Source organism: Pectinophora gossypiella, chromosome 1, assembly GCF_024362695.1.
Source record: "Pectinophora gossypiella chromosome 1, ilPecGoss1.1, whole genome shotgun sequence".
Lineage (NCBI taxonomy): Eukaryota > Metazoa > Arthropoda > Insecta > Lepidoptera > Gelechiidae > Pectinophora > Pectinophora gossypiella.
The window spans coordinates 17,652,178-17,677,841 of NC_065404.1; the positions used below are offsets into that span (position 1 = coordinate 17,652,178).

Sequence of the window (25,664 nt, forward strand, 5' to 3'; positions counted from 1 at the left end):
TAAACCTGCAAGATAACTGGCCACCTGCTAAATCAGAACTAGTGTTGTATAATAGCCAGTTGTGTGAGGAATGTCCCGACTTTCAGTGGTTCTAAGACCCGTCCCGCCGAAGACAGCGTGTTAACGACAGCCTCCTTGGTCGTCCTAAGGTTTTTTTAAATATATTGTCATATTCATTGTTCTCTGTTCTATTGTTTTTATACACGTGACTTATCATAGTGTCAAGAAGTTCGAATTTCGGTCGATATTTCGACAAAATAACAGGATTAGTAAATAGTATGCTAATTGTCTCATTGGCGACTTCGTAATTTATATTATAATATACCTACTTAACGTAAAATTAATATTGGTATGCCGGAATTCAATGGATGAGACTTGCACAGGACCGGAAAGAATGGCGTGAAAGAGAGGAATCCTATACCACACACCAGTTGTCCAAAACACCTCGTTTTTCACAGACACTACACATTGACGTCATCGTACACGCGCATCTGTGTGTGTGACGTCGCCCATACGATAGAAGACTAAAGACTGAAGGGGGTGAGGTAAACCTTGCTCAGCCGCTGGTGGGGAGCAGACTTGCCGTTCTATAGATAGTGTTATTCCTTCTTCTATGCCTATACCCAGCAGTAGTGGATACAGGTTGATTAGAGAGAATGTAAAATAGAATCCAATCAAAAACATAAATGTGAAATAAGAGCCAAGTTCAATATTATGATAAATGTTTTGGTTGTTGACTTCAACGACAAAAGAAGTGAGATCTAAATGGGTGCCAAGTTCAATGGTCAGTCCTGAAATTTATTTATATAAGTAACAGTATAACATATCATATCTTCTTACAACATAAGATAATGTATTGTAGCCTAAGGGCTGTCTTCGCCACATCAGTCACATGTGGCGAAGTCACATGTGGCAGAAGTCAGACACACGGTGCGACTCGCCAGTTCTGTTCCTTGAACTTGGCTTCACACACTACCGCGTGTCTAGATTTTGATCCGGCGTAAAAGCCCACACGTCCTGATGTTTTTATGAGACCATCTGTCCCGTTATCTACTAACCTAGCCTAACACTAGCCGACATTATCACTGCAAATTGCAATAAAATATAATTATCTTAAAATTTATTTTCTAACAGCGAGGGTAAGTGACCGGTGACTCACAACGACGCTTTCAGACTTCAGACTTCACCACATACTAGACACCATATCTCTATCCAGTTAAGAGTGTTTATTTAGTTTCATAGTTTGTCAGTTGTGTCGTTTCGTTACAGAGACTATTTAGGACTATATCTGTGCCGAACCCCCTCCCCCCCTCCCCCGCGCCCCTTCTTCCGCCTCTCGTACTATTTATTCCTGCCCCCTACTTTAACGTTCATTGAGCAAAACTGTAAGGATCACGTTCGCGGATTTGTTCTGCTGACTGAACTACATACATAAACATACATAAACTCACGCCCGTAATCCCTAATGGGGTGGGCAGAGCCACAAGTTATCAAAGACAACTTGCAGCCACTGTTGATACGATGTCGTAAGCTGGATATGATAAACCTGCACTACATTATACACACATTACACATAAATACATCGAGAGGGGCCCGGTGGCGCAGCGGTAAACACGCTCGGTCTGCGATTGTTGAAGTTAAGCAACTTTCGCAAAGGCCGGTCATAGGATGGGTGACCACAAAAAAAAAGTTTGCATCTCGAGCTCCTCCGTGCTTCGGAAGGCATGTTAAGCCGTTGGTCCCGGCTGCATTAGCAGTCGCTAATAACCATCAATCCGCACTGGGCCCGCGTGATGGTTTAGGGCTGATCTGCCTATCCATCCATAGGGAAGGCCCGTGCCCCAGTGGGGACGTTAATGGGCTGATGATGATGATGACACTTACATACACACACACACATACACACACGCACACATACATACATTATGTTTTCTGTTCGTTAAAGTGTGTGTTCAGAAGTCAGTTGGTTTAATTAATATAATAGGCTACTTGACAACATAGTCAAATGAGATACTGTTTACGAAACGTGAAAACGGAAGTTTTCTTTGGAGTTTGCATGAAAATACCATCCTGTGACGTCATCAATAAAAGTGCTCAAACGTCGTACTTATTGTTATTTAATTCGTAATTAAAGTTCAAAAATAAGTCGAAAAGTAAAATGAGATTGATTTTTGAACATCGAAGACTGGCGGCAGACTTCTATTTCTAGATTAGCATTTTATAGTTTATTTTTGACCCCGTCAAATACCCGATACAAATATTTAGATAAGTTTGCGTGTTAACTAACCACCTCTACCTACCCATTCGGGGAAACAGGCGTGATGCTACATTATATTAAGTACGTATTAGAACACAACCTCCTCCTTTTTTAAAGGTCAGTTAAAATCCCACTTACATTCTCTGAATGGCTTTTTAAAAATCGATTTCTTTCACTCGCACTCTTGCGATGTCAGTATTGACATAAATGTTGTCATGTCAGTGAGCTGCGCACTGTCCGACGCACGTCAAACAGCTGTCATGCGTAATGGACACCGCGATGGAAGACGAAGTATAATTAATTGAGTGTTATATTGCTATTGGATATTATTAAGAGGTTCGAATCCCGGTGGGGACAAATCACAAAAATCACTTTATGATCCCTAGTTTGGTTAGGACATTACAGGCTGATCACCTAATTGTCCAAAAGATGATCCGTGCTTCGGAAGGCACGTTAAGCCGTTGGTCCCGGTTATTACTTACTGATGTAAGTACGTGGTCGTTACATGAGTCATGTCAGGGGCCTGTCGGCTCAATAATAACCCTGACACCAGGGTTGATTGGTAATCCACCTCACAATCCACACGATAGAAGAAGAAGATTAAGGGGTTTATGTACACTTTGCTATTTAGATTTATAAATAAGCGCGATTCGAAAAAACTCACTTAAAATTATGTTTACAAGCCACATCGAAGTTAAATTAGACGTGTTAAATTTGTAAGGGTGTCCGTCGATGACGAAAAACAATGCCCTTCTGCGAAGGTGACTACCTGGCCGCCTACCCTACCTGGTCTGTTAGGGTGAATCCACACTGCATCGGTAGGAGGTTACACCGGCCGGATCTGCATGATAACCGAGCCGCGCGCAGCGCGAATTATATCGCGGCGTTCAACCAATAGCCGTTTGACGTTTATCAACGTAGATAGTATTCGTATCATTTATTGGTCCAAGCGCTCTATGTAATTCGCGCCGCGTTCGGCGCGGTTGTCATGCGGACCCGGCAGGTGGGAGCAACTTAGCTTAATTTTGTTGCTGACAAATATTTGCGTCTGTTATGGTAATCTAGGCCTAAAGCCAAAACAATAAAAACAAAGGAATCATACTACGTATAGAACGGCAACTCTCCGCTCACCACCAGCGTCTGAGCTAGGTTATATCAGTCCATTCTTCTGATTGAGAGGTCATCATGTCAGGGTCACTATAGAGCCGCCAAAGGCCCCTGACAAGACTCATGAGTCCATTTATGTTTATTCAATTAAGTTATATTATTTCCAATCCGCTAAGTGTGTAGCCTCCCTAACTGCGTACCTTGGCCCAACACAATGCAATTATTATTTTGACAAGTCACTGCCAAATCTGGTTGGTTCTACGGCGGAGCCGTGAGCCGTTACAATCCATTGAAAAAGTCATTGGAGTGTTTACATTTCACACCTCAATGCAGATTGTGGCGTTACAAAAGGTTTTTAATTCGGTTTAGTGGACTGCTCCGTAAAAGTATTAAATAATACGACAATGGCCCCGATTCCTACAGACACTTCCTAATTTTACTTTAAGTTATACCTGTCATTTTCTTATCCGCCCAATAGGAAAGGGACGGATGAATGACAGCTCTGAATTTTAGGAAGAATATGTAAATGAATGAATAATCCGGGCGAATCAAAAAGGTACCTCGCTGGTATGCAAATCGATTGACGTGTAGTTTCAAGATAATTCTGTCAGGTTATTGGCCGATGTTATTTTTTTATAGGGTTGTTTCAGATTTGTGCTTAAAATTGACGTGTGTTCCATACAATTTTATGTCTGTCGATTACCCGTCCCTTTCTGAATATAATATAATAAATCAAATGGATTGGAATGGATTTTATACTAAGTGTCTGGGCTACTAAACAGCAATTGTCACAGAATTCGTGCACACGCACGCTATCTCCCGCGGTGTCGCTATAAATACCTGCGCGCGCGCCGTCTGCAGGATCACACGCGCCGCTACTAATGTCTGCCGCCTCTACCTGCCAGTGTTAAGATAACTGTCACCGGTCTGTATTCACAAATTGTATTAAAGGTATATGGACAGGTTGTTACATTATCGAATCAGGATTAAAGCCGTTCAGTAGTAGATAGTATTGATAATGACGCGTTGGAATAATGAAGAAATATAGAAAGATGTTTTTTTTTCTGGGAGCTTACAGCCTAATTTACAAAATGTTTTGTCTTATAATACTTAAATGCCAATCAACAAGCTACAATAAATGAAAAGAAAAACTATTTAAAAACATAATAAGTCGAAGCCAGTCTAAGTGTGGTATTAATAAACGCATCTCAGCTGAGACTGCCCTCAAGATCATTCTCAAGTCTCTGTTTTTATATGAGAACTGTCACATTGAAATGATCTTGAGGGCAGTTTCGAAGCTGAGATTAGTTTTTTAATACCACCCTAAGTGCTAAGATCAAGTCTGGTTCTTTATGCAGTAGCATTTGATAGTTTGTGTACTACTATAAAACAAGCCAAAGCGGTCAACAGCATTATGGCTGTTGATCATATTTGCTGTTGTCAGCAGAAATCTGTTATTTACAATACAATACAAAAACGCTTTAGGCCAGGCGCGCACTTCCGAGTTTTTCGCCGCGCAGCAGAAAAAAGCAGCGGCATAATATCGCACTGTAAGTAGATTAAGTAAAGAAGAAGCAAGTCACTAAGGAATTAACTTCCTAATAAAAAATCTTCCAATCATTCGCCGCGTATCGTTAGCGGCGAGCTAAAAGGGAACGTAAATTAAACGTTTTGACACCACTCGACACGTACCTAATTAATAAACACGCGATGCATTAACGAAACGCATACAACAGGCGTGCACACGCAAGATGCGACGGTTAAATTTTTGTAAATACAAAACTTATCTCGCGTAATCCTTGCCTCGGTTATAGCAAAGTAAACATTATACGTATTTCGAATTACATCCTTAAAAATACTTAAAAATATAAGCTTAAAACTAAAAAATAAAATCAAATCAATTTATTTGCGAGAAGACGTATAATACAAAAAGGTGGTAAAATAATTTACATAACAATGTTGTGATGTGTTCAGCCCGCATGCAGGCGTACAACAATTAAAAAAAAAAAATAAAGAAATGGTAAATTGAAAACAAGATTATTGAAAATTATTCTTATTACAAAAAATAATTATTTTTATGTTCAAAATATTCCTAAAACACGACTACGAAAAAATCGCGCTTTAAAAAGTATGAAACAGGAATATTATTCCGAATAGTGATGTTTAGGTAAGTAATACCCGTGGTCATTTACCAATCTGTCCTAAAACCATCCCATAATTTATAAAAGTAAAGTACAGTCAAGAACTATGTATGGATACTCCTATTAAAAAAATGTGTTACAACTGCCGGGCAGAGATCGTTGATTGCTGTATAGCTGTGGTGTGCTGTGCCGATGCTGAGCTGTGATGTGCTGATAGAAATTAAGCTGAGCTGAGCTGTTATTTATTATTACGCAATTATTTTATTTAACAATCAAAATGATACTCATTGGTGGATTATAGTTGGTATAATAATAGTCTAGAATCTAGAAAGGAGGCTCAATATTAAATTGATACAGGCATAATTTAAACTTGTTACGTTCGGTACATTTTTAGTCTGTGGTTTTAAAAAGAAAAGAGTAGATTCTCTGTTGTAAGTTTACATGGCGGCAATTGAAAAAGTTGTTAAACAAATAATAGCTCAATTATACACATAAAAACTATTTTGTATTTAATTCAGCATCGCCTTTTACAAAACTTTGTGAAAATTTATTAGTATCGCCTACCAAATATCGACTCCGGAATAACCATACTTGTAGCTTCATGATAGTCACGAAGATAGCGATCTACCGACTCGTGAGTTTACTTGTAAACTGTTTGCCTACAGCTATGGTATTACACATTCCTTCTCTCTCACTCATTATTCAAGAGTTGCGCTCTTGTCGGTGGGGCAATCGCCGTTCCTGTCTTCTCTCCGGCAAATCCTTTACCTCCTGATTAAATAAAGAGATTTTTTTTGACGTGACTTATTGTAGATTTGCCGCAAACGGCATTAACTACTTGGCCGGACAAATGGGGAGCGCTGAAGGCTCTCACCCGGTACAACGTTAAGACAACAGGCCTGAGGGTGCCCAGTTGGGCGCGAACCTCGGCTCAGGGCGTCGTCTGAGAGGAAGAATATTTGAAAGGATTAATCGACCCTAGTGGGTCGATAGCGATAGTTGAATGAGGGAAATCGTCGACCACGCCGGCGGAGTCGGTATCGGGGTTCTGAAGTGTTTGGTGTCGCGAGCTGATTGGCCGCCTCTATGGCTAGAGTAATCGGGTCGTCGGGATCGTATATTACTTCCTTCGGACGCCGATAATAAATAACGAGAGAGATCATACAATTACTTGAAAGTACGTAAATAAATCAAATTACAAAAATCAACAGCATATAACTGTAGAATAAAGTTGTGTATTTCTTTACTTCCAGTCCAGCGGAAAATCACACATACCCACACAAACACACCTCACTCCCTCATTCCCACGCACCTCACACATTCCCACACCACAGTAACGTGTGAGTTCACAGTCACCCTCGGGGGTTAATTTTAACTCGTGTTAGACATCATCTAACTACTCGTACTGCTTCCATCGCCACTGAGCTGCACAATGCACAGAGACGGATTGAAAAACTACATGCTTTAAAAAAAATATAATAGTACTTATAACAGCCTCCGTGGTCTAGTGGTTAGAGCGTTAGGCTCACGATCTGAAGGTCCGGGTTCGATTCCCGATATATATACATATCGATATATAGGGGTAAGCAGAGGTGTACACAGTACTTCCATACAGTTTTCAGTGTTTATTAAAAATTAAAGTCTCTTCTATCGTGTGGGTTGTGAAGTGGATTACCAACCCCACCAACCCTGGTGTCAGGTTTACTATTGAGCCGCCAAAGGCCCCTGACATGACTCTTGTAACGACTACTAGCTTACATCAGTAAGTAGTAAACGGGACCAATGGTTTAACGTGCCTTCCGAAGCACGGATCATGTTTCTTTCGGACAATCAGTTGATCAGCCTGTAATGTCCTATAACCAAACTACAATCACAAGGTTATTTTCGTGATGTGTTTCCGGGATTTGAACCCGGGACCTCCGGATCGTGAGCCCAACGCTCAAACCACTGGACCACGTTGGCCGTTAAATTAAATTGAGTTTATTGCTTACCTTTTAATGTGTAGTATGGTTAATTCTACAATAAGAGAGAGTCCATAGTGGTTGCGGCAAAAGAGATAAGTTAAAAAGTATTTAGTCAAAAGTATCGTGGCTTTTGGGGGCTTTTAAGGGGTATTTAGTAGCTCGTAGTAACACAGTGTTGATGAGTCAGACACCATTTACAACCCACACAAAATAAGAAGTTAAAAACGGGAATTTAATTAAATGATCACCTAAATCCCTCCCGAGCTAAAAGACCCAACGCCGCAATTTTATCAGGTTCGAAGCAATTGTAATTGTACAGTTGGAGCGCTCGCTTGGTTTTCAATTGGTTTACACTCATTCCATTAGGTGGGAATGTTTCCAATTTCAAAATATACGCCCATTGTGTTCCTTTGCCCGTGAAACACATTGGCTGTCAAGAATAACGTATCAAAACATAACACAAGCACACGACCATATCCCAACGGGGTAGTCAGAGGTACATCCATCGCAAGATGTACTAAATACCCACGTCTCCCCGAGCTTTCTGTCCGACGTGATAGGTGGTGAGCCGTCTCGCCGTCAAAATGGTCGAACCAACTGTGTTAGTGAAAACTGCACTTAAGATAATCAGAATCATTTATTCAACGCAATTATCATAGATAAACTCGTTCAAGGTCAATTTAATATTCTTAAATCTACATCATTTCGCAAGGTGTTATGGCTGAGGAGAAAACTTGACAAGAAACTGCAACAGCAACACTTTAAATCAATGTGGGTATACATTACAAGTTATTTAATAACTAGAGCGTTTAACACACTCACACACACACACACACACACACACACACGCACACACACACACACACACACACACACGCACACACACACACACACACACACACACACACACACACACACACACACACACACGCACGCACGCACACACACACACACACACACACACACACACACACACACACACACACACACACACACACACACACACACAGCATGTTTGGTTTTAGTTTCAAAATTTTATATAACTGTACATGTCTAAGTAGAAGAGCGGTGTCTCCTGACACAGGTTTATATTAACTTAATAGGGGACACCTGCACCTACAATAATGTAATCGCTGCTGCAAATGAATATATATTTTTTTTTATTTTATTTTTTTTAGGAGGCCTGTGAACAGCAGTGGGACGTATATAGGCTATATATGTATGTATGTTTATGAATGTTTTTTTTAGAGGATAAATGAATGGCTGATTGGTGCAAGTCCAGCATCGGGGTTCGAACCGGCGTATCACAAACTCACTTTACTACCCATCGCATTGACAGTCCCGAAGGCAATATGAACGCTTGCATGTATTACTCATTTGAGCAGTCTTGCGGCTTGCGCACGCGGCGGTTGCAGCGGTTCCGAGAAGGCGGTGGAATGCGCGCGTGATGCCGACACCCGACACCGCGGTCCAGTGTTCGATGCCCGCTTCCCGAGACCCGATCCTTTAATTACACCGACTTTGTGATATGTTAGATAGACTTTATTTGGTTTTGATGCTATTTATGCAATGTTTTTGAGCTAATATGTATTAGAGCTTACATGGAACAGATTAAAGAAAAGGTTAACGTCGTGTCTTATAGGGAAGTCAAGAAATTGGCCTTTGATAGACTGGAATGGAAAATGCTACACCGACAAGAGCGTGGCTCTTAAATTGATGATGATGATTTGAGCTAATAAAAAGTATTCCGTAGTATTCAGCTGCTTAATGGTCCCGGGTTCGAATCCCGGTGGGGATATCATCACAAAAATCACTTTATGATTCTTAGTTTGGTTAGGAGATTGCAGGTTGAAAACGCGGTTGGCCAAAAGCAAGATGATCCGTACTTCAGAAAGCACGTAAATCCATTGGTCCTGGGTACATAATCACATCTACATGAACGCGCCCGTAATGCCTAAATGGGTGGGTAGAGCCACAAAATCAAAGAAAACTTGCAGCTCTCCTTGCTTGGTCCTGGCTATTATTTGTAAAACACCGCTACCTACTCACATTGAAGCAGCGTGGTGGAGTATGCTCCGTACCCCCTCCAGCTGATTATGGCGAGGTATGTGCCCAGCATTGGGACATAATATATTATACTATTTATCAATCACTCAATAATTATTACATACAAATCAAATCAATTTATTTGCGAGAACACATAGAATACAAAAAAGGTGGTAAAATAATTTAAATAACAATGTTGTGATGTGTACACACACGTACACATATAAACTCACGCCTATTTCACACCAGGGTAAGAATCGACTATTAATTCTGTATGATGGAGCTAAACTGTACAATAATTTACCCACACTTATAAAAATAGTAATTCTTTCAACATATTCAAACGCCGACTAGCTAAGCATATTTTAGAAAATAAGCGAATGGCTATGTGGTTTTTCTGATGTTTTTGACGCGGTAGTTTCTGTTCTAAGCAGTTATATTGAGCGATACCTATTAAGTATGGCGGTGCGTACGACACTGCATAAGTTAGTTATAAAGTTAAATTATAAGTTCTCTTCTCATGTAAGTGACTGTATGTCTTTTTTGAGAATTAAGTATCTTTAAACCGAATTCCGAAGACTATAGAGAACCGAAGAGGAAATATGATTGGCCACCTGATACGACACGATTCATTTATAACAAACATTATATACTTAAGGAAAAATTGAAGGGAAGAGAGGAAGGGGTAGATCTAGGAGAACATTTATGAAACAAATAAAAGAGAAGGTGCAGGTCGTGTCGTATTGGGAGGTGAAGGTTTTGGCGGGAAGAAGAGAGGAATGGCGATTACTCCACCGACAAGAGCGCAGCTCTTAAATAATATATATAGAGAGAAACCGAATTTCATCCATTCGCATCGATACTGACACACTTCTCTTGCTTCCTCCACATTCATTAATAATTATTTATTGCACATTATAATAAGTAGGATAAGGGACGACCAAAGAAAGTGTGGATGGATAAAAAATAACATTGCTGTAGAATGGTTGGAGGTGAAGGATTTGGCGGGAAGAAGAGAGGAACGGCGATTACTCCACCGATAAGAGCGCAGCTCTTAAATAAAGTGAGAGAGATAGAATGGTTAGCATGGCATGGGCATGTAATGAGTAGGGATGAAAGGCATATAACGAGGAAAATTACGAGTATGAATGTGGATGGATATAAGGGTAGGGGACGACCCAAGAAAGTGTGGATGGATTGTGTAAAGGATATGTGTGTGAAAGGTGTGAGTACTGAGCTGACGACTGACAGAAATAGATGGAAGAGGAATACATGTTGTGCCGACCACACCTAGAGTGGGATAAGAGCAGGAGGATGATGACATTGTCTCGAACTGTAATCAGTTCTCGAATTTAAATAATCAAATTCATAATAATATTAAAATACATCATATCGATTTTATTTTTACTCGAGTGAGTAATCGATTTGTAGGTTATATATGTCATAACAACACTGGCCAGAAAAAAGTTGATGCTTTTGGCGGGCTGTCATTACGAAAAAACTAAATAATTTTCAGAGAACAAAAGAAGGTGCATTAGAACAGAGAACAGAAATAAGTGAACATTCAGATTATTCAGAAACAGATCAGAGCAGAAATAACAGTGTATTTTCAGATAATTCGTGACCTTACATGATTATGTATGGTTCACGACATGGTGGAGATGCTGGGATATCTTGAACATGTAATTTAGTGTTATGATACCCAGTACGAAATCAGTAGATACAGAATAGTTGACATCAAATCAGATGGACCTAAATAGATGGACCAATTCAGTTGTTAAATCAGTTGGCTCAAATCAGATGGGCCAATAAGAGTTGTTAAATCAGTTGGCTTAAATCAGATGGGCCAATAACAGTTGTTAAATCAGTTGGCTCAAATCAGATAGGCCAATAACAGTTGTTAAATCAGTTGGCTCAAATCAGATGGACCAATAACAGTTGTTAAATCAGGTGACTCAAATCAGATGGGCCAATAATAGTTGACTTAAATCAGATGGGCCAATAATAGTAGTTAAATGAGATGGACCAAATCAGTTGTCAAAGCAGATTGACCAGATTATTTGCGAATCAGATCAACCACATCATTTGATAAATCAGAAGGACGAAGCCAGTTGTTAATGTTATCGACATCAAATCGGATAGATCATGTAACTGTTGACCATAACAGTTATCAACATCAAATTGGATTGACCATGTTAGTTATCAACATTAAATCAGATTGACTATACCAGTTATCAACATTAAATCAGATTGAGTATACCAGTTATCAACATTAAATCAGATTGACCATACCAGTTATCAACAAATCAGAAATCAGATCATGAAATCAGATCAGTTGAATTGAGTTGTTAAGTTTGTTGTCAGTCAGTTTATTTACGAGTTTCGAAAAGTATTAATTCATTGATTTTATGTTTTTGGGGTACAAATTTTATTATGTTTTACTTCAATTTATATTGCAAAAATTCAGTGTAAACATGTTCGTGTCATTAGAAGGAATACCAACCAGTTGCTAAGAGTTAAGACCAAGTTTTCAATTAAATATCATATATTAACCAATTCATATACAACAGTTATAGAAAATGAATCAACAATCGTGCTATCAGTGGCGCAGAAGCAATCCAGGAGTCATTTTCCACAGCTAGTGGATGCCTTCCAGGTTATTATTCAGTACAATTAAGAGTTCTTTCTTGTTGACGAGCTTCGGGAGTTGGAGAAGATTAAACAGCAGTTTAATGAGGTAAACCATACGCTGACGCATACCAGGGAGCTGTCAATGATATCAGCAGCCTCGATCTCTTCAGTCGCAGATCAGGATATTCAGGTGAGAGCCTAATTGCCCTCTATTAAGCCGTACCTTCAGTACTATTTAGTAGCAACAAATTGGAATGCCTCCGATTTTTAGACCTTTTTCAGTCGTTAGTTGTCAGCACAAACCAAACATACCAACATCATCTGGAGAAAGTTGTGATATTAGATATATTAAGTTGTGATGTTACTGTTACTTTCCAGTTACCCAGAATAGACGTATCTGCTTATTTTTATCAAAAACATCAGCCAAATTTTCAGTCAGTGCGCTGTCTCACAATCAACAACAGCTTCAGCTAAATTAACAAGACAGAGAAATGAACCAGAGTTTGAGTCTAATTCAGCAAACTGCTGTTGCTCAAGTTGTTCCGACCATAGTGCAGCAACTTACACAATCTACTCAAAACCTACAGCAGAGTAGAATGCTAAACTTAATCAAAACACAGGTGTATTTCATAATTCTCGCGTCGGGGCAGTGTCTCGAACTGTAATCAGTTCTCGAATTTAAATAATCAAATTCATAATAATATTAAAATACATCATATCGATTTTATTTTTACTCGAGTGAGTAATCGATTTGTAGGTTATATATGTCATAACAACACTGGCCAGAAAAAAGTTGATGCTTTTGGCGGGCTGTCATTACGAAAAAACTAAATAATTTTCAGAGAACAAAAGAAGGTGCATTAGAACAGAGAACAGAAATAAGTGAACATTCAGATTATTCAGAAACAGATCAGAGCAGAAATAACAGTGTATTTTCAGATAATTCGTGACCTTACATGATTATGTATGGTTCACGACAGACATATTAGGATGAAGTCTTCTTACTGAGCTTCAGGAGAGTAAGCGAAAACATGGCGGACAACTCCTTAGGTATGAAGATGTTCTGAAGCGGCATATGAGAAGATGCAACATTGAGCATTCTCAATGGGAGGGTTTGGCAGCACAGCGCCCAGAATAGCGCAGGCTGGTGATGAGGCGAGTACACGAGTTCGAGCAACAGCGCACGGCAGACCTCGACGCTAAACGTGATGAGTTGAAGGCCCGTCCACCTGCCGCTATTCATTATAATTACCAAAACGGTGTGCTCACGTGCCCTCACTGTGCGCGGGAGTTCACTGTAAAGATAGGCTACATAAGCCATCTTCGGGCGCATCAGCGTCGTGCCGACTAGGAGTCGAAGTGGTCGCCATGGCCGAAATCGGTCGGAGATCATCATCAGTTCTTGCTAAACAGTAATGTTTGCCAGGCAACCTATGCTATATTTTAGGTTTATTGTTTATACACAATAAGGTAGTGTAAACTGTAAACCAACCCGAACCTCAACAGATAGTATTACGTTCTATTGGCTGCACGTTGCGCGTGCGATGCTATCGCCGCGCCTGCGCGTCCGGTCGCTTGAAGACTCCGTCAGTACACGCAAATTGTACACCAGGAAGTGACGATAGGTATTTGTGTGCATTTAAGTTCAACTAACATAAGAACAGAATAGGCAGAGTGGATATGTACTATACATTTTGTTACCATGTCACATTAACTTTTTTGACAAATTGACCCGTAAATCATATTAAATGTCAAATATGTTAGTGCGACAGGGTTCTAAAGTGGGTATATCATATTGCTCATGACTGTACTCACTCCTCGTCAGCTATAAGAAGTTAAAATTATTTATTTCAGTACAAAAGATATATAATACAGTATATTATTAAAATAAACTAAATATATCTAATAATTGGGTAGTATCCTAGGTCAAAGTTAAACAATACAACACAAATACAGTTTGTGGCACCAAAACAAAAAGAAATAGTAAACTATGAAATTCTGATTACTAAATAAAAACACATCGTGATAAATAGATAGATAAAATTTTTTTTTTGTAACTAATTATTCTAATTCTATTTGTGAGAACCTTTAATTGGTTCTGATGTTGTTATTCCAGTCTTTAACTTGTTTTTGATAACTGTTGGTTCTCCTAGAATTAAAAAATAAAAAAATAAAATAAAACATTTCCTTTTTATAATTTAACTTTTTTATAAGTTTTAATAAAGAAAAATGTAATAATAAATGCGTAATTTGTCACGTTTTTCTATGACGTCAATGGTTGCTTTTTCGTACAAATTCCATAATACTTTCGTGTTTTGACATTTAGTAAAAAGTAACTGATTTGACTAGTTGGAAACTAAGCACAGGGGGCACAGGCCTCAGTCAACCGGAAGGAGTATGGAGCATACTCCACCATGCTGCTCCACTGCGCTGCGGGTAGGAAAAGAAGTTTACGATGCCTAACGTACGTAAATTAATCTTACCTGTAAGTATCTTAAGTCCTAAGTATAAGTAGGGGGCGAGCTATTTGCCATTAACTGGGCACAAATCTTGAAAACCACGTGATATCAGTTAGGTATCTATGGTCGAAACATGAATTCAAACTAACGAAATCGAATTTAATGGTCAAATTCAAATTAGTTTATCAAACGAATATATAGTTAGTTAGTTATATTTATTTTTATTACTATGGGTCTCCTGAGGAGGCTCGGTTCGCTCAGCGGGCAATGGAGAGAGCTATGCTCGGTATTTCCCTGCTCGATCGAATCAGAAATGAGGAGATCCGTAGGAGAACTAAAGTCACCGACATAGCGAGGAGAACCGATGGCCGATGGGGCGGAAAGGTTCTGGAGTGGCGACCACGTGTCGGACGACGCTCAGTGGGTAGGCCCGCTAAAAGGTGGACCGACGATCTGGTGAAGGTCGCGGGAAGCCGCTGGATGCGGGCAGCGCAGGACCGATCGTCGTGGAGATCCTTGGGGGAGGCCTATGCCCAGCAGTGGGCGTCATACGGCTGATGATGATGATGATGATGATTTATTTTTATTAGTTTTTCGTTTGTTCGTTTCAAACTCGTGACACTAAGATGGAAGTCGCGCTTTATCCGAACAGGGCTACTAATCAGGGTTGCTCAGGTTGGTAGGCAATGGTAATTCATTTGAGGTTACATCACTTTTAAAATACCACATTACTACGGCGTTGGCTAAATCGTTAAATCTCGACAACGCCATCTATATTATTTTTGGGAAACATAGCCTGGAAATTCCCTCATTGAGAATATAATCATCAGATTAATATGTTATGCCGTTTAATCTACCTTCCTACCTAGGTAGGTACCTTTTTATTTGACGATTCTTACCTAAAATTGTTTAAGTTTTAAAATAATTCCATTATTTTTTTAATGTAGACAGCTTAAGAGACGTGTGGTAAATACCAACCAGTACCAACACTGAAACCATACTTTTTAATATATTTTTTCAATCAGTCATTTCACTACGTTTATCAGATTAATATTAGGTAGGTATTTTTATTTCCAAACCTGGCTTATGATGCCGGTGCTTCTTCCTGCCAGCGACCACTGCCACCAGCAGCGTCGCCAGCACCCACCGCCAGCGCATGTTACAACACCATTACCACATACCACACACCACCACACACACACACTAATTCCTAAAAAATCACGCCAAAATTGCACTAAATACACATCGTTAAAATCTCACGCACACTAGAATTAAGATTTGATTTTCGAATTTTACGTTATTTCAAATCGAGAACACTCAAATCGAAATTATTTATTATAATCACACACGACGTTGTATCACAAGCTAAAAGTTTAAAAATAATAAAAAAAGCATTTAATTAAAAACACACACGATATTACGATCGCGATCGAAAAAGTTGAGCGAAAGTGACGCACACGGAACACGCTCAACGGTCAGAAAATAACTGAGGCTGACAAGTTTCTTTGCCTCCGTCTCGAGCGAGCTTAAAAAAAAGCTTGCTTGTCGGTTGACCGAACACCGCCGCGCCGGACGCTGCAAGTGTGCGCTTTAAAACTTAAAATCTTGCTTAAAAACGATAAGTTAGTAAGATAGGATATTATTTAGACATTTTTTTAAATTATAATAGTATAGTTACAAAATTAAAAAAGCATAATTATTTCTACTTTATAATTAAGTAAAACATAAAAAAATAAATTTAAGCTTTTCGATCCTCACGCCATCTATGGGACTTTTATAATACGTCACGACCCGCTCTGTAAGCTCCTTCCTAAGTTTGAGCTTTTTACGAATAAGTACGTAGTTCTGCTACTCGACGCTAGATGGCGTTGTTGTATAATTATGTACGTTTATCACTAACAGTAATAATAACAACCCTGCACTACTGCAACTTCCTTTGTAGCGTTAATAAAGTTGTTTGCCTATAATTGGACGAGCACTAGTCCAGTATTTGTAAATAGGTTAAGTTACATGTAAAAGTATTTTTGTCTGTTGGCAAACCTAATAAAATAAATAAATAAACCTGTTTTTTTGCAGTATTTATTATTTTCATGTTATAAAAAGTATTGGAGAACTAAGATTTAGATAAACCTGCATTCGCACTAATAAAATACTAGAAGGGTACTTACTGGATTTCTTCCGTACTCGTGACCCCAGGGTAGCTAAACTGGAAGAGCTGCTGCTGCACTTTTCAACGTATTGATGATTAGGTCATTAACTAAGGTCCATCACATTTTAAATATTGTTACAAAGACACGCGCGCGACGGCAATGACCCGACTGAACTTTTTTTCTTCTTTAAAGACTGAGGGTAGATTGAGTTTTTGGTTAGAACCAAAGGATTTTTTGGCCGGAAATCTCGGTTGGTGAAGTCGGACATTGATCTTACAAAATAACCAGAGAGAAGAAGCACTATGTTAGTATTATAGTAACTAAACTGCCATTGCGCTAATTTGAATACTTGTTATTATTGTTTAAAATTTTTATTATGATTTTGGGTTGTTTTTCTTTTTGTGTGGATTCTGCTCTGCGTAAATGTAATATACCTGTCTGTCTGTGGTGTCCGAAAATAATGTTTCTTTCTTTCTAATAGTGCCTTAAGTGCATGTGGCATTTTAACTAGAATAAGTTCCTTTTGCTCAAGAGAATTCCAAATGCTTACAACTCTATGCTCATGGGACGGATTCGTTGATAAATAGCTGATCAATTAATTAAGGAGGGTTCATGAAATAAACAATAATACCACCACGTACGGGATTCGAACCCGATATTTTAGTTCGGTATATTCAATTCTGCCCTAGTATTAAACGCGTTAATGGGCTGATGATGATGATTAAACAGAACGACCAGTTTGTCGGTACAATTAGTGAATATATTTCAATAAAGATAATATTTTACAAATATCTTCAATGCGCGGTAAGGATTAAATCTGTTAAAGTAAGCTAGTGTTGTGACGTTCGTTGGCATAGTGATGTATCAGTCGTTATATCCCAATTGGGGTAGTCAGAAGTACATCCATCGCAAGATGAACTAAGTACTTACACTTCACCGAGCTTTCTGTTAGACAAACGTGATAGGTGGTGAATGGTTGAGCCAACGTGTTAGTGAAAACTGCACTTAAGATAAAAACTCTTTGGTGTAAGTCCGGTACCGGGGCTCGAATCGGCGCTCCCCGTTTGCGAAACAAGCCGATAAACCACAGAACCTACTTTTTTAAATTAGGATAAAGGACGAGGTCGGGTTGTTAGATAATAATAACCCAATAACATACGAACAATAAGCCAAAAATGTTTAATGTCATATCGATAAATTTACATTGCGTTTATCGTAACACCAAAAACTGGACACCCACGACACGCGTGTGGCGCACGCCTGCGCGAGCGCCTTCCACTAAACGAGTAAAAATTCACCTAAAAAAACCTTCGCTAAAATTAGGTATTACATACATAGATACGTTCGGATAGATTCTTTATAATACAGGGTGCGGTCGCTGCCGCGCATGCGCACTGTGCGCCGAGAGCGCGCGCGGCCGCGAGCGCACCGCGACATATACCGCGACGCGACTGATACATTACGTCGCGAGATACTTCACGATATGCGTAGCAGGTCACAGTTGATATTTGTGGAAAAACTATGCGCGGGCGGCGCTGCGACCGCCGTTTCCTCCTTATTCACTATTAGAGCTATGTATTGAAGACGTCGTTAACAAATTATTATAAAAGTTACATCGACGTCGAACACGCGTCTCTTGCGACACGCGTGTGCGACACCGTATTAGGCTAGTATTGTAACGCACGGAAACGACGCCCGCCCCGCGCCCGCGTGATCTGCGCGCGACAAGCGATTGTCGCGGGCATTCACTGTAGTATTACTACGTGATACACATCACTGAGTCTCATGATATTACTAATTCGTATCACCGGTGTATCCCCGTTCCGCGAACCTTCTTCAACGTCGACGCCACTTAAGTCGGTACTATTGTCTACTTCAGTATGAACACATCCTTCACATCGATATTGCAACCTGATTCTTAGCGCGGAGTACCACGCTTCATATTCCAAATACTTAATAACGTCTGAACCATTCTGTGAACCAGTCTAATGAGTTTCTTGCGGCACCAAAGTTCACTCAATCTTCAGTTTGTTGACGTTTCAAACTTCGCATATTCCTCTCGAAGTTAGTGTAGGTATATTGGGGAATCCTGCATAGTTCGGTTTGAGTTACATCGATTACCAAGTTTGAAGTTTTTGGACCCAATCTAGTGAACGCCGTCCTAGCTTTAGGCCGGTGGCAGTTTATACTACTTTACATACGAATTCAACTTGCGCGTCGTACGAACCTGCCGACCAATCGAAATGTTATCACGTACACTGGGTGCAAAGTTGGTCCAGTGTGCTTCAGCCACGTCCGTTACGAAAGTTTCTTTTCTTTTTTGACGAGGCTTATTTTGACCGGAGTTACAAAAGTTTCATAACCAGTTATGATAAAGCATATTCCTAAGCTCTTACATAACTGTTTGTGAAAGAGGAACGCCAACAGTCGAATTCGTACGGAAACGCGTCAAAAGTGCGACCGGCCTTTGTCGCTAAACCTCATTAAACGTAACATAATTACAATGACAGCGCGATGACAGCAGGACAAAAATATAGTATACACTTGCGTGCGAAAGAGATGAGAGATATGTCTAACCGCTGTATGGTATATTTCTGCCCTGCTGTCATTCGAATACATAACATAAGCTCACGATAAGGTAGTCAAAGGTACATCCATCGTAAGATGAACTAAGCACCCACAGTTCTCCGAGCTTTCTGTTAGACCAACGTGATAGGTGAGCCGTATCGCCGTTTATAATGGTCGAGCCAACTGTGCTAGTGAAAACTGCACTTAAGGTAAATTAATAACTCATTGGGGTTCGAGCCGGCGTTCTCCGTTTGAGAGGCAAGCCGGAGCACAGGAGCACAGTGACAGTGACTGACTCCACAGTCATTGTAATAATGTAACGCTTGATGGGGTAAAAGACGGCGAGGTGTGTGATCCTGTGTTGCGGGTACGTCGGGGGCGCTCAAAGCGCGGGTGGTGCGGTGGCGCTGCGTTGAAGGCGGGTGCGGCGGGGCGCTATGGCGGCGGCGAACGGAGATCGGGGGCCGGTACGGCGCCCCCCCCCCTGCGGGCCCGACCGGGCCGCCTCAGACGAACACTCGTCCTCAGACGAACCACTCGTCCTTGTGCGGGGCGGCGCTCAGCGCGACGCCCGCCCCCGGAGGCGGCCCGGGCGCGCCGCCCTGCAACACACCAATACTGCGTCAGACAACTTAACATGAGCTCAAGGCTATATTCTCAATTTGGGTAGTCAGAGAGATCCGTCGCAAGGTGAACTAAGTATCCACGCTTCATGGAGCGTTCTGTTGGAACAACGTCTGTAGCAGTCGAGCCAACTGTGTTGGTGCAAGGTTGATAGTTATATACATTATAATGCATCTTTTAAGTGCCACTGCGTTATAATACATAATTAAACTGAACTTGGAATCGAACGAACGGCATTTCAACGCTGCTACACACTACTTCAGACTGGAGGAGAATCATCCATACCCGAATCAGTTAAGCTTCAGTTTCCTTTAACCCGACCGGGAATTGAACCCGGAACGTCAGGTTTGGTTGCCAGGGTATCTTTATGGTGCTAATTCCTGTAAACACCATCTAATTTTATTTTAAGTTATATCTGTCATTTTCTTATCCGCCGAAAAGGAAAGGGACGGGTAATCGACAAGCATATTTATGGAACACTCGTCAATTTTAAGCACAAATCTAAAATAACCGTCTAAAATTTACATTGGCCAATAACGCCAGAATTATGTTGACAGCACACGTCAAACAGTTTGCATACCAGCGAGATACCTTTTTGATTCGCCCGGGTTATTCATTCATTTACTCATTGTAATTAAGAGCTGTCAATCATCCGTCCCTTTCCTTTTCGGCGGATAAGAAAATGACAGGTATAACTGAAAGTAAAATTAGGAGGTGTCTGCAGGAATCGGGGCCAATACTACGATCGGTAATCATCACATTTCCAAATACTTTTAAGGGTGTTGACACCCTAGCCAGTTTTAATCCGTTACCTAGATGGCGTACAGTCATGAGCAATATAATGTACCCACTTTAGGACTGTCGCACTAACATATTTGACATTTAGTGAGATTTACAGTTCTATTTGTCAAAAAAGTTAATGTGACCTGGTACTAAAGTGTGTACATATTAATGCTCGTGACCGTACATATAGCGCATTTAGTGTAAAACATAAATACATTAGTCTTTTTCACATTTACCATTATTTCGGAACTATGTACCTACTAGATTGTTGTTTTGATTCCCGCGTGAAGAATAATAATAATAAAGTACTCAGTTCTAAATTCAAAATCTGATACACTTATTGTAGATTTGCCGGAAATGGCATTGTATATAATATCAAAAATAAATAGGTAAGTATCGGGAGTCTCATATCCATGATTTTTACGCGATAAGAACCCGGTATTATGTGTTTTAATTATGGAAATTGCCAAGTTTTGGGCCGATACTATTTAGTTTGCCATCCACACGATAAGAAGATTATGGAAATGGCATTAACTATTTGGCTGCCCTGTGCACGGGCCGCTATACTACTGTCTGTGTCGATTTTTTTAAATGTGATCTATCTATCTCGACGTCGAGGCACCAGACACCCCTGATACCAGAGTTGATGGGGTAATCCACCTCACAACCCATACGATAGAAGAAGAAGACGTCGTGTCGTGACCGACCGAGAGAAAGATAGCGTGATGTCTTGACATCTTGGAGAGAGAAAGCCGTAGATCGGGAGGAGTGGAAGAAAGAGAGATGCCTTTGCCCTGCAGTGGAGAGGTGCCTATCTGGTATTATAAGTAAGTAGGTATAGTTCAAGAAACTCATTGTGCAATCATCTAGTCATGACCGTTAGTTTACATGGTTCCCTTTTTGTCAAAAAAGTATTTTTTTCTTGTACCTATTCTTCTTTTTTTTGTTGTAGTGTTGCCTGGCTGTAACTTTTAATACCTTTTGTTATTCCGTTTTTTTTTTTGTTCTTTAACTACCTAATCAAATTCTACATGCATGTTAATTACATAAGTTGTGCACTTCTGTAATTGCCTAATAAATAAAAAAAAGTGTGTATATAAATAAAAATAAAAAATAAAATATAGTGTGTAAGTACCTGTACCCGCGCGGGCCCGCAGGGTGCGCCCAGTTTCCCGGCAGTCTCGTTTCGCTGCCGCTGGGCGAGCCAGGCGCCGGCTTGCATGCGCCGGCGCCGTTGCTACTCGCCATTTGTTGTACTGCAGGAAACATACACGAATCATGATATTTACTAGCTTTTTCACTGACCACCTTACAAATAAAAACTAAACCAGGGATGAACGTGGGTTTAAATATTTGACAATTATCATACAATTCGACTGAATTTTGCTTGGCTGTCAAATATAAGTATTTAATAGTAATAGTAATACCAACGTTCATCCCTGGTTTATTTTTTATTTGTGAGGTGGTAAGGGTATGAATTTAAGAATAGAATGAAGTAGCTCAGTTGGAAGAGACGGTTTACTCTCATGTGAGGTCGTAGGTTTGAATCCCAGCACGGGCCTAAACCAATGGTTTTAGAATTTGTTTTCAAATTCTTCTGATTATAAACGATTATCACGTGACGGTGAAGGAAAACATAGTGAGGAAACCCACATTGCCGAGAAATGCATTTCGGAGGTATGTGACCTAACCTCTATTGGATTGGATTTCCCTTCGCGGATTGGAAGGTCAGACAGGCAGTCGCTTCTGTAAAAAAACCGGACCTGTCAAATCTTTAGGTAATCAGTCTCTGTGAAAATGGGATAAAACACTACCTATTACTATTTGACATTAAATTTGTTGATGCGCACTTACTTTAAGCGCAAATGTCAAATTGAAATACCTATTACTTTCTTGGAAGAATTGGTTTTTTTAACCCCTCAGGAGTATGGATCACCCCACACGACAGAAGAGGAAGGGAGATACTAACAGTGTAGATGCGTGCGCTGGTTGGCGGCGCGGCGGCGGCACGCGCAGCACAGCGCCGCGCCCGCCACGAGCGCCGTCAGCGCGGCGGCGCCTGCGCCGACCACCACCCACGCGTTGCCGGCGCCGCCGCCGCCCGTCTCTGAAATATTACAAAGGCAACACTGTTAGTAAATTATTTCCACTAGCCACACCAGTAGTAAAGAATAAAGGTACTGCGTTAAAATGCAAATCTATAAAAAAAAAAAAATTAAAATTGCAGATACGTACTGTACAAACTGTACAGTATCTGCAATTTTTAGCAATTTTTTTTTGCCTTATTGACAAAATTTGTTTAACAAAAAATTACAGATACGTCAGTTAGCAAAGTCAACCGCGATATCAAATGAGATGAATACGCTCCAAATAAAATCCTGAATAAAATAGATTCTTTCAGGTTGCTTTCCTTGTACGAAAGACCCAAAAATCTTCTAAAATCATTGACACACTGATTCTTGCAAATATTAGAGATGAATAGATAATATCCCTGAACTGACCGGGGCAGAGCGAGGCGGTGTCCTCATCGGAGCCGTCTGCGCAGTGATCCACGCCGTCGCACGTCAGGTCGGCGCTCACGCAGAACTCGCGCTGCTTGCAACGGAACTCCTTGCATCCGTGCTCTGGAACAAGTGGGATAACATTTTTGAAATAAGAATTTTAATCATGATTTGACAGACATTATTTTCAATATATATCTTGAGGAGTATATAAAAAAATAGAGTTATAAAAATAATAGAGTTTATACAAATAATCAAATAGGTATTTATTATTATACACCCAATTTGGATCAATTCACTATTATTAAATTATTGGTTTTAGAGTTTTAGTTTATTCTCATGTCAGACAAGAGTACCTACTGCGGGGCGGAAGGCAAGAGGAAAACCACTACCCTATATTCCCCTAAAAAGCAGCATGAAGAATGCTACACCGACAAGAGCGTGGTTCTTAAATTAGTGATGTATTGTATATGATTTTAACTCGAATCTTCTTCGACTCCATTCTCAGTTGAGGCGACTTTAGGGAAGACCTCGAACACAGCTAAAATCGGTAAGTAATGTCGCTTCCATCTTATTTCGCCTACACCAGTGAGGTTCAGTGGAGGCATGTCATCACTTTTTTTGTTGGCAGTATGATATGCTTGACGTCAGTGTGTAAAGTCCTCAAGTCGAGGACGAAAATGTCAACTTAAAATACAAAAATGCTCAGCTGAGGCCGAGTCGAGTGGAAGCAGGCATTAACGTCCCCACTGCTGGGGCACGGGCCTTCCCTATGGATGGATAGGGAGATCGGGCCTTAAACCACCACGCGGGCCCAGTGCGGATTGGTGGTTATTAACGACTGCTAATGCAGCCGGGAACAACGGCTTAACGTGCCTTCCAAAGCACGGAGGAGCTCGAGATGAAAACTTTTTTTGTGGTCACCCATCCTATCACCGGCCTTTGCGAAAGTCGCTTAACTTCAACAATCGCAGACCGAGCGCGTTACAAATTGGTTACAAATTACATTACCGAAAAGACGCGGAAAACATTATAGATAAAAGACAAGGAAGGGGTTGAGACTGTCCAACAATGGTCAATTTTGCTTTCAGATTAAGTAAATGATCATCGATAATAATTTTCAGAGTGAAGCATTCATTAATGGCGTCCCAATTTTAATCCGGGACGCGCACAAATTGTAAAACCATACAACTAAACCGCTGAGTCCTGCGGGGAAAATCTGAAATTCATCTTGTTGAAAAAAGCGCAAACAATAGCCGCCCTGACGAGCCCAAATGAGATCGCCTGATACGCATTGGTGGCAACTGTCACAAGTTTAATTGCGCTCGTGAAAAATTCTAAATGCGGTAAAGCCTTTATAATTTCGAGAAATAAAAGGATATTAAGGGCAGAGAGAGGGGTAAGGAGAGGGGAGTAATACTGCTTTTGATCTCGTTCTTGAGAGGGATGTTTTGTTCGGGGAGAATTCACAGCGCAGGTACGACTCGTGTGGCATCGCCGGTATAAACAGAGGCATGCATTGTTTAAAGTTTCATAGGCGGTGGTGTCGTCGCGCGTTTTTGTTGCATAATTCAATGGCGTGTAAGCGCTCATATATATCGCCCTTTGTGTCTCGAGCTCGAGCCGAGAAGAGCCAAGTCTCGTACGCGTCGAGAATTTTTAAATTAGCCACGTTATTTTGCTAGTTGCTCGGACGCCAATGGCTGGTTCGTGAGCGCAAGAACCGATATTTCTGTGATAAAATAGCTTTTTTATTGGGAGGCAGAAGATGCATGGGTTTTTGAGACGATACGTTGCGACGGGAATATTAATTGTCATTTTGCAGACATTTCATCTGTGTTCAGGTGAAAAAGGCTTGAGAACGCCACTGTTTAAGTATAGTAATAAATTACGGCCTCTGTGGTCCAGTGGTTGAGTATTGGACTCACGATCCGGAGGCCCCGGGTTCGAATTCCGATGGGGACATATCACAAAAATCACTTTGTGATCCCTAGTTTGATTAGGACATTACAGGCTGATCACCTGATTGTCCGACAGTAAGATGATCCGTGCTTCGGAAGGCACGTTAAACCGTTGGTCACGGTTACTATTTACTGATGTAAGTGAGAAATCGTTATATGAGCCATGTCAGGAGCCTTTGGCGGCTCAATCATAACCCTGACACCAGGGTTGATGAGGTTGGTATTCCACCTCACACGATAAGAAGAGAGACAGAAGTACTTTACCGTGCCAGGTTGCTCGGCTGGCACTTAGAGAAAGAACGTACAGTTAGATAGACCAGGGGCCTGTTTAATAAAACAGTAAATTACAATTACAAAAACAACCTTACAATTGTAAATTACAACGACAATTTGATGTTCATTACGTAGCTAATTTGAAACTGCAAAATATTTGTGATCACACACTCCGCAATGTACATCAAATTGTCATTGT

The 25,664-nt window shown here is 40.5% G+C and overlaps 2 protein-coding genes across 2 annotated transcripts in view; both read right to left on the minus strand.

Moving 5' to 3' along the window:
• Positions 1 to 25,664, minus strand: part of LOC126370589 (beclin 1-associated autophagy-related key regulator) — a 336,054-nt gene that overhangs the window by 1,169 nt on the left and 309,221 nt on the right. The window lies entirely within an intron of this gene.
• The window catches only part of LOC126370842 (uncharacterized), a 136,158-nt gene continuing 128,405 nt past the window's right edge, over positions 17,912 to 25,664 (minus strand). The window contains exons 4-7 of the mRNA XM_050015918.1: positions 23,232 to 23,354; positions 22,700 to 22,837; positions 21,866 to 21,986; positions 17,912 to 19,925 (exon numbers count right to left, since the gene is read on the minus strand). Of these exons, the coding sequence (XP_049871875.1) occupies positions 19,883 to 19,925; positions 21,866 to 21,986; positions 22,700 to 22,837; positions 23,232 to 23,354 (425 nt within the window). The 3' untranslated portion in view covers positions 17,912 to 19,882. The remainder of the gene's footprint in view (positions 19,926 to 21,865; positions 21,987 to 22,699; positions 22,838 to 23,231; positions 23,355 to 25,664) is intronic.